Source organism: Schistosoma mansoni, chromosome W, assembly GCF_000237925.1.
Source record: "Schistosoma mansoni strain Puerto Rico chromosome W, complete genome".
NCBI lineage: Eukaryota > Metazoa > Platyhelminthes > Trematoda > Strigeidida > Schistosomatidae > Schistosoma > Schistosoma mansoni.
In genome coordinates, this window is record NC_031502.1 from 42,997,697 (window position 1) to 43,009,016 (window position 11,320).

Genomic DNA, 11,320 nt, shown 5'->3' on the forward strand with positions numbered 1-11,320 from the left:
AGCCCACCATGGAAAACCTGGACGCTCTGAAGGGCCGTTTCATCCTATTGTGGGACTCTTCAGCAGAGCGCATCCACGACCTCGCCTCGTGAGATTCGAACCTAGGACCTACTAGAGCTTCCAGGTTTTCCATAGTGGTCTAGCTTCGACTGACTCACGCTTTCAACTATGAAAATACTAAATCTCCACAAAAAAACCCCTTCTGACACTGATTATTATAAACATTCAATTAGTTAACAGATCATGTGATGAAAAAGTAGAGAAAAACATATTTATCCTAAATAATAAGAAAAAATAGTGTTATTTTTTATTTTTCATCTAATTAACTTTTTTTGTTTTGTTTTAAAGAAACCATTTGTTTTAAATTTTTAATTAATCAAAATATTAAACAAAGTTTATAAATATTTTAATTATTAAAACATATTTCATCTTTGAATTATTTCAATCAAACATTAACATAATCATCAGGAAGAGTTTTGTGGAGATTTCAGTATTTTCATCATTGAAATCATGAGTCATTTGAAGCTGGACCATCATGGAAAACCTGGAAGAACTGGACGGCCGTCTCGTCCTATTGTGGGGCGACTCATCAGCAGTGCGCACCCACGACCACACAATAGGACGAATAGGCCGTCCAGTGCTTTCAGGTTTTCAATTGACTCGTGATTAACATAATCATTAATTAGATATTTTTTTTACTGATTAAGAAATGTTATTTCAAAGGTAACTATATTATCATTTTTATAAGTGTGGAATTTTTTAAAAGTATTTTTAAATAGTGTTATCAAAATCAGTAGGTTGCCTACCATGCCGCCTTTATAGACACACTTCATTAGATTCTGTTATATGTTTAGTATGAATACACTTGTCAAAAAGGAATATAAAATGGAATCATAGAGAGAATATTTATATCGAATAGCTTGAATGATTTTATTATGTTTAAAATATATTTTTAATCTATTTATTCAATCAGTTCATTGTTTCTTTTTAAAATTACCTAAAAATATCTGTCTTACGGTCAAGAAGCAAAGCCTTTCAAATTGAGATTTTGATGGTCACAGTTGCATTGTTAGGTTAATTTTGTTCTAACATTTACTAAAAGTAATGATTATTGTATATTTATTAAGACAAAATTAGTCAATTTTTATTTTAAAGTACAATGACAAAATATTAAATCGACCGTGGAATGCCTTGAGGTAGAAGGTTGAGAAGATCGAAGAGAAGAGAACCAGAATAGAGAGTGATCGATATCGAAATAAAGGAACCATGAAGTTTGAGACAATTGATTGAAATTTTGCAGAAAGAACAGTCAGGTTTGAGACAGTTGTTTGATATTTTGGAAGTGAAGTATTTACTGTATGGTAATCAGATTTTTCTAAGACGTTCTGTAAATTTGTATTCAAATACATTCAATTGTCCCCACTTGTGTTCTCGTTCACTACAATATTACATTCTATCATACTCTCTAGACCTGTTCGTTAGGAAGATATTTCGAACACATAAAAAAGAAGACAGGAAACTATTCATAAAACTATTAAAGAATATATTTTTAATATCTGGCAGACATTAGTTGATGTTTCTCTTTAGTGCTTTATCTCCCTTGAAACTCTTGAAACAAAAATATACGAACGAAGGATACTGTTTTCGATAAATTAACATTGGGTTTTACAGTTATATGTCCGAATTGATAATTGAGCTTATAAATCCAAGTTTCTAAATGTTAAGAAGTATCATCTTGCAGGTCAAACGACACTGAGAAAATGATAATATTAATAAATAATAATGATCTAGGACGTGATAAACAATCATAATCAATTATCAAATCAATTGTTCCATCAGCGACTAAGTATAGCGAGAAATTATCAAAACTAAGTAGGAAAAATAATAAATGTGGAGTGTGTGCTAAATAAAAGGCTCAAATGTGTGGTGACGTAATGATTAATCAAAACTAATCTAGGTTTGATTGTGAAAACCACTGAGAAGGTGAGTTTGTGCTTATTAGCGCTATTGGGTCACTTAGTGGCATAGATGACTATTACATTTATCATAGTAGAAAAGGAGCTCGAGGTTGTTCCTTTCTGATACAAAGTTCATGTATATTAAAATTTGTGCTAACACTTAAAGGATTCAGGAACTCGATAGACAACTGAGGACTATTAAATTATGATGATTGTACGGTTCTTTTGAAGTGGATGGGCATAACAGAGATATTGATAGACCAAAAATAAATCTTTAATTAGTAGGTCTTATAGGTGTTTATGAACACGGAAAAGTAAACTTTTTGAACGTCTGGCAATGCAACTTTCTTTGTAGGACCGGTTGAAGCGATAAATCGAGAAAGAAATGTCGATGAGGCCTTAGTCTCATCATCGAATTCGCGAAAAAAATTGATTCTAGATTCCATCATTCCTGTGTTCTTAAAACTGTACTGTATAATCTATGGATTACTACTTTGTTACATGTATTTCTTTCAAGTTTAGTATCATAATCAGTGGTTCCATTTTCTTGAGATGGAAATCTTTTTCTCCTTCTTGGGGTAGTGAATTCGGCAATAAACTTCGTAGGATATCCACTTACTCAGCTTTTTTTAAACAGCCCGTACAACTGTTCTTCTATAGACCATAATGCCACTACTCTAGAACCAAGTTTCCTATGACGTTTTTCGTACTCTAGTGGTATGAATCTATTTTAAATCATCCGTAAACTTTTCTTTTTAAATTACTTTTAATTGATAGATCTGCTCCTCGTGTCAGAACAATATCTAAAAGGCCTATCTACCCTAACATTTGTCGTCCCAACGTGTGCCTGATAGGTGACACTACTCCATTAAACCATCCAAGAGTCTCTAGCTGATCAGTGTGATTAACAAGAATTGGATGTTTTAATGAATTTCTTTCTTGAAAAGTATAAAATAACATGTGATCCTATGACAAACCTATTCGAGGCGTATCCGCCATAGATTTCACTTTTAAACATCGAATTTATATGAACGATACATTTACTATTAATTATTTTATCACATATGCATAGGTCAAGTGTTCCTTTGAGGTCTGTTATTATGAACACCACTGGAAATCCCTTAAAAGTCAAGAAATAGTGAAGAAATCCTCCTTGCTAGTTTGGGATATCCCAGAAGTGCAAGTCATTGTCATTGCCAAGGGATAAATAACACAAACTTCAAACTTTACGATAACGGGGTCTTTTTCTAGATCATCTTACCCACATTTTCAGCTTTATTTAATTCTTTATACAAGATGACAGTTTTTTTCTGTTTTATCAATAATGACTGATTCTCTCTGTATTCAATTAAAATTTGCCTGTAAACACTTTAAACTAGCTCAGTAGTGTGCGTACAATTATGTTTTCTTTTATTTCTGAATTATTTAGTGAAAGATCATAAAGCCGATAATCACAAAAGAACATAAAATATTTTATACCACTAATAAATAGTTCTACTTTTAAAATGAACATTACTGTTCAGTACATAAATTTTGTTACAATCAAGTTTTTGATAATTCAAAATTTAATCATTGGAATTTTCTTTACCACTTTTATAATAAATAATTCATTGCATTGATATTATTATTAGTAGTAGTAGCTTTATTGAATACTATATTTTTAGTACAATATGGATTTCTCAGTACAATGTATTTCAACAAGTCTCCGTTTCTTTCTTCTTCATCGATCCTGACGATAAATATTGAGTGATCGCCAGTTAGAAGTTAGCAGTCCAGTTAATCGACATATGAATAATGTACACTCTTTTCTCTACATATTGTTAGCGACAACTATATCTCTCATTATGCCTTTTGTAACCTTGAAAGCGAAAGGCTGTACACTTTTCAGAAACACACCGGAATTGGGTTGTGCAATTAATAGTCATAATGATGTATTAAAACATACTAAAATTAGATAACTTGTTGAAATATCTAGATGACAGGAGCAGGTAACTCAGATGTTTAAGCAGGCTGCCAGTATCATCCAACATACCAGACTGTGATAATAAAAACTTATTATCCTTTTTTCAAACTAATCAATTATCATATAGTTAAAATTATGAGTCAATTGAAGCTAAATCACCATGGAAAACTTGAAAGCATTGGACGGCCGTTTCGTCCTATTGTGGAACTCCTCAGCAGTGCGCATCCACGATCCCGCCTCGAGGGATTAAAACCCAGGACCTATTAGTCTCGCGCGCGAGCGCTTAACCGATAGACCTCTAACCCAGGATCTACCAATCTCGCGCAAGAGCACTTAACCGATAGACCACTGAGCCGTCATCCAACGGTGTTAATGTCTAACTTCAACCAATTCACGAAATTGAGCAACCGTTCACCAGTGCTTCCAAGTTTTCTATGGTGGTCTAGCTTCAATTGACTCATGATTTCAACTATGAAAATTCTAAAATCTCCACGAAACCCTTTCTGATCTATCAAATGTTATGCTAAAAATCTATACTTCATTTCAACAATGAAATCGATATATACAGAAGGTTTTCATAACATCTATCTTTAATTACTGAATTTAATCAGTGTAATTTATTGAACTCACAAGGTGACCTGCTTGTGTATGTGGTCTACCTGTTCTTGCCATCTAGGTATTTCAACAAGTTATCTGTTTCCTTATTTGTTTTAACACATCATTATGCCTATTAGTCACATAAACTATTCAGGTGAGTTTGTGAAAAGTTTACGATATTTTGCTGTACAAGTTACAAAAGGGCTCAACTAGAGACATCAAGGTGGATGGCAATATGTATCAAAAAGAATGTACATTATTCATATATCAATTCCTGAACTGCTAACATCTAACCGGGGACCATTTAATATTTATCGCAAAGATTGATCATAAAATAAGAAAAGGAAACTTGTTGAAATACATTGTGCTGAGGATTTTATATTGTGCCAAAAATATAATATTAAATAAAGCCACTAATAATAATAACTCCCGTATGGAGATCTAGCAGTGATTACTTTTGTCAGTTAATGATACAATGAGAGCAAAATATACAAAAATAACAAATGTACAGACAAATAAACTGTTGGATACAATAACACAATATATAAAGGAGGTTAAAAACCTAGAAAAAAAAGATTAAAAAACATACCGTGTTAGATATACCATTTCCTTTTGCTTCTAAATCAGCAGCTAATATAATTGTTGTTATTGTATAATTTGCAGCAAAAAAGAAAGCTGTATATAAAAGAAATTCATCAACACGACTTTGTCTTGTAGCAATGCTAAATTTTAAGCGTCTTGTTTGATAAAATGCCATTAATACAAATAATATCCCAAAAAGGCTTAATATAGCTTCTTCAGCTAAAACAACAATACATTTCCATAAATTTTGCTTTAAATCAATGTGATTCGGTGCAGATACTGTTAATGTTGTTAATGCAATAATTATAAGTACTGTAATTATACCAAACCATGCTCCAGAACTTGTGCTCCAACCTCGACAATCTCGAAGTATCTTGTGATCCTATTAAAATAAGGGAAATAAACATATATTTAACTGTAAAGTTGTAAGCAACTAATCACCATGAAAATTTTGTTTAATACAGAGCTGAAACGTAGCAATTTCTTCGCTAGTGAACATTTATCATTCCCGATGAAAAAAAAGACAAAATTATAGTAAATCTGTTTGTTAGCTAACAGACAGACCGTTATTAAACAAACTCGTAGTGAAAAATAGTATAATTCGTATAGCATAATTTGAGTAGTTCCGACTTATGCTGCATTCGCCTTCTTTTAAATATTGTAAACTATGCTTAGATATATTTAAAATCCATTTAACATTTTAGAGATAAATTGTTAAATAATTTATGGGTCCAACTGTTCTTTAATTGCGTGCTTCACTAGTCATAATAGTTCAAAGATCTAACAATTACCGACGACATACAGTAAATCAATAAATATTTTGACTTGAAATAAAAATAAGGAGAATTTAGTGAGGGTGATTTTCTTACTTAAGCTTTACGTTCGTATTTATAGCTGTTTGATAAATCCTGAAAAAGCACCGACTGTTCAACCGGAAACTTTTTGTATGAATATCAAATTTAAATGATATGCAGCTGCCGAAATTTTGAGTAAACGGATTTCAAAATCTCTAAATAAAACCCATACGGAAAAACTTCGTATTGTCTTCTCATGCCAGCCTATTATTCAGGGATGTGTCAAGGATAAACTTCTTCTTTGGGCCACATCGGTATGCATCTATAGATGTACATGCGGAGTGGATTGAAATGGCCGCACAAAGCGATGACTTTCCAAACACGTCTCAGAACGTTACTGAGAGCGGTTTTTAAAAAAAGAGTGCAAAGTTATCCCTCGCTTAATTTAGGAGCACCTGATCGATTCTGGGTACATTGCTCTAAAAGACTCGTCCTTTAACGTAATCTATACAGCCAAAAGAATTGGATCAAAAAGCTTATGCTCTGCTGAGTCGTTGCCAGCCTTACATTTCAAGCCCGGACTCTTCGTGCAAATACATTACGACCAACCTTTCATACTTCATTGGCCTTAAATTCCTTCTTCAGTATGTTAACGTTTAATTTTGTTTTTATAGTGATTCTGTACTTTTTAAACCTTATTCAGTTATTATAATCTTTTAACAATTTTTCATGATTATAATGCAGTCATTATTATGACCTTTATAAATTTTCCTCACCTCTTCTTATCTGTTAGGCGAGCAATTAGCTCTCATATTTTTGATCTGAAAATTATTTTCAATACTCCTATCCTTCTTTAGACGTCTTATCACTATGCAACCTCCTTTTAATATTTGAAATTTCGGGCCACTTGTAATGGAATCTTTCTTATCATTCCACAGAAATATTTATCAAACAACCTTAAATACGAGAGCATAGCTTAAGTAAATGATTTCGTCGAAAGGAAAATTTACTTTGCTAAATTCATCCTATTTTTCTTCAATGACATGATGGATTGGTTGAATTGTTTTGAGTTAGCCAAGACTATGAATTAGAAGTGATACAATGAACTGATTATAAGAGTTTTCTGAATCGTTTCACACTCTACACACATTAGGTTATGACAATAATATTTGTTTTAACCTGTTTTATAATCAATAGCCCCAACGTGAATTTTGTTGGAATCCCTTAAGTTTCCCTTATGTAATTCTGTTTAATTGGTGTACCATAAAATTTCACCTGATATTATTCTTTGTACTGATATTTAAAGTTAAACAGAATTATAATAAGCCATATGATCTAAATTCTAAGCGATTGGAATCAGTTAATGTTTCTATGTTGATAATTTGTTTGTGAATGGTGAAATTCCAGTGAAATTAGTAATTAAAGGTGATTATATTAACATGTACAAAACATAATTTGATTAATACTTGGTAATCATTGAAACAATTTCCTTTGACTCACAAGATATAAAAAGCGAATGTACAAGTTATTCTTTCTTTCTTATGGTAACTATGTATATGTTTACATTAAATTCAATGGGAAATACAATCATTTGACTTACATTGTGAAAAAGTATTAAACGAAATTAACTATGTTGTTTAATAGTCATGTCATTGGTGATTTTATTACTAACTTATTGGTAAAACCATAAAACTGTAAATATCAACACTTGGTTTGTTTCATTTATATCAGCTGAATATTTTGTTGGGAAACATAAATGTTTAATACAAAATTGCAGAAATCAGAATTTTCATATTTACCATATTTATTCGTCGATAAAAGTCGTTTTGACTGTTGGGTTCAATTAAGTACGATTGAAGAAAAAACGATGGCTATTAGTTTTGCGAAAAAATATGTAGTTAATCGTTGAATAGAGATGTACAAGTTTTCCAGAACTTCTCAGCATTCATTACCACATTTTGCTTATTCAAAAATGTCTTACAATATTATTGATTTTAAATCACGAACAGATTTAGGTTAGATAACTATTGAAAGTCTGGAAGTACTAGATGGATAGTTTGTCTTAGTATAGGACTTCTTAGCAAGTTCGACTTGTACACTAATAGATCTTGATTCAATGATCTAGATGTCAAGCGTTAGCGCGCTGAAGCAAACATCCTAGGTTCGATCTCTGACTGTGGAGTCGTAGATGTTAGCTTCTATGGAGCTCCATGCTAAGACAAAACGGCTGTCCAGTAATTTCAAGATTTCAGTGATTGTCTAACAGATTGGTTCATGATTTCAAAGAAATTCAACAATCTGAACAACCTTACATTGATGATATTATTACTAACAGGTTTTTAGACAGTTCAGTTCTACTGATATTGCTGTGTTTACAAATCCGAAAATTTTGCCAGTAGCATTCATTTTCATAAATAAATCAATAGCTCTATAAGTTATATAGTATTTGACAGTTTGAGATATAAAAAAAATGCCAATGGGAAATATTTTTGCTTGATCTCCATATTGATCTGAATAAATTCCTGTTGTCTAACATATCCAAATACAAATAGTTTTTAACTTGCATAAGTAAGATTCATTTGAACTATAGTTGTTTTTAAATAACTTATGCTCGATTTGATATTTATTGACGTTAAAATGATTTTAAGCCTAAAAACACTAACAAACAATTACCATGAAGTTAGTATATTTCATCATTCTGAAGGTTGTGTGTAATTAAGCATGAAAATACAATGAATGAATGATTTCAGATTACCTTAGCTGTAGGCTTTAATGATGGAACTTTTACTGTCTTTTTTGATCATATGAAAGCTAAAAACTTAAAAACACTGAAACAATAGAATTTGTTTCTAAGTCACTGACGGACTATCCGATTATCACAGAATATGGCTGTTTATAAGAAGTTATTATGTTGTTATTTATTCGTATAGTTCTACACCATTTCCTAGTTAGTATCAATGATTTGATAGTTGGCCATCTCTTCTTACATTGCTCAACCGTTAGACGGTATATCGAAATATTTAATATTTATTAGATGAATCATTTCTCAAGCTTCCAGAAATTCTGTGCATATATTTGTATTGTAACTAGCTAGGATCAATAACAAACTTGAAAGGTTAACTATATTTTCGAAGCAGTATCTTAGATTACAAAGAGAATACACTTTTTTAATCAGCTGATAATAGTTGACAACCACACATTATGGACTACTTGAGAGTGCATATATATTTTTCCTAGATAGTTTACGTCATGGACGTACTTAATTTATGTAAACTCTAACAAACTAGGAAACAAGAGATTTCTATGCCGTCTTTATGTGATGTTTCTTTTCAGAATGAAACAACAGGCTACAAGCAATTTTTGCAAAAGTACTACATATTAAAAAAAATAACAAAACTCCTAAGTTATGGAATGAATTCATACTTGTCAACACAATTCCATTTTCTAACTGAATCCAATTTGTAATGATTTTAATTTCTAAATGATTTATAAAACTATTCAATTATTCCTTAGACAATGAACGATGTTAAAACTTAAATAACTCAATTAAGTTACTACATAATATTAACAACCTGTAAAATTTCTACTTAGAATTTCTACTAATGGTGACATATTACAGAGTGAATTATTGCACTATTATGAGTAGTGGTTTTGTGGATACTATAGTAATTTTAATAGTTGAGATCATGAGTCAATTGAAGCTAGACCATCATGGGAAACCTAGAAGCACTAGACGGCTGTTTCGTCCTAATGCGGGACTCCTCAGCGGTGTACATCCACGATCCCGCCTCGCGAGATTCCAACCCAAGGACCTATCAGTCTCGCGCGCGAACGCTTAAACACCAGACCACTGAACCGGCATCCAGCGGTGTTAATGTCTAACTTCAACCGATCCACGAAATTGAGCGACACATCCACCGTTGTCTTTAGTGAGTTACTATCTCACAACGAACCTGGTTTAACTTCAATGAACTGATAGATCCTGGGTTTGAATCTCACGAGATGTGATCCTGGATGCGCACTGTCGAGGAGTCTCACAATAAGACGAAACGACCGTCTAGTGCTTCCAGGTTTTCCATGTTGGTCTAGCTTCAATTGATTCATGACCTCAACTATTAAAATTATTTTATTCTAAAAAAATATCTATCAGTGAAACTATCAACCTTATCTCAAAATCTTTTCCTCTTGTTTCTTTCGTTTCATTATCCAATATAAATGAAAATATTGTAAGCTTACATAATTAATTGAAAATATTTTCAAGACTTACTTTTTTTAAATCATGTGGTCTTTCTATTTCAATAAATGTTGGTTGACCAATTCTCATTATAATTTCATATAATAATGCTGCAGCTAATAAACAATATTCACTAACAGTTGGTAATAAATAAAATGAAATATCAACTAAATTATATAAATGTGTACGATTATCTAATAAAGTTAGATTATTATTCATTTCACTTCTATTATAAGTATGTTCACTTGATTTCTTTTGATTACCATACCATAATGTTTTATCAATTTTTCCAACTGATATATCAGCCCATATACATAAATTTGTAGTAAGTAAATGAACAAGAAATGCACCCATAACTTCATTGTATTGTAAGATTACTAACTGTGAAGGTAAAAATTAAAAAAATATATATTTTAAAAGATAGTTCTTCTTCGATTACTTAAGATAATTAAAACAGGTAGGTGACATAAAAACAAATTTAACAAGTCAATGACAGTTAATTAAAACAGTTTAGTTAAACTGATAAAACAGATAAAACTTAAAACTGTCTATCATTATGAAATGTGTATAAGTGTTTACGAATAAAATACTAATAGTTGGATTCATGAGTCGATCTGAGCTAAACAGCCTGGACAGTCATTTTGTCCTAGTAGTAGTAGTAGTGTGCGTTCACGACTCCGCACGCGGAATCCAAACCCACGACCTTCGGTCTTACACTCTAACACCCAGCCTGTAGACCACTGAGCCGGTATCCAATGGTGTTAATGTCAAACTTTCATCGATCCGTGAATGGCTGAGAAACCATTCATTCATTGTCTGAGATAGAAACCTGTCTCTACCCGACACGGATTGGACTCCACTGGTCACGGTTTCTCAATGGAACTCCAAGAAATCATCTTGGAGCCAGTCACCGGTGAGCACATGATGTTTATGATCAGAATGAAGTACTATTTATTTTCGTCTCTTATTTAAACAATAAAAATAATTGACTATTGAGATTTCCTAAAAAAACTCGATTACAAAGGCATATAATAGTTAATTAATACATAAGAAATAACAATTTTATTAACAGTCTGAGGTGATCTATGACTTTCTCAAACTTCAGTGTCTTAACATGGATTTATTTTATATAAGTTAAAATTAGTGTCAATGCGGAAAGTATCTTATGACTTTTAAATCATTTAAACTCTTA

The 11,320-nt window shown here is 31.8% G+C and overlaps 1 protein-coding gene across 1 annotated transcript in view; it reads right to left on the reverse strand.

Moving 5' to 3' along the window:
* Window positions 1–10,482, reverse strand: part of Smp_168630 (hypothetical protein) — a gene marked incomplete at both ends in the record, with an annotated part of 19,024 nt that extends 8,542 nt beyond the window's left edge. The window contains 2 exons of the mRNA XM_018789784.1: window positions 5,108–5,482; window positions 10,162–10,482. Of these exons, the coding sequence (XP_018655193.1) occupies window positions 5,108–5,482; window positions 10,162–10,482 (696 nt within the window). The remainder of the gene's footprint in view (window positions 1–5,107; window positions 5,483–10,161) is intronic.
* Between the last annotated feature and the right edge of the window lie 838 nt (window positions 10,483–11,320).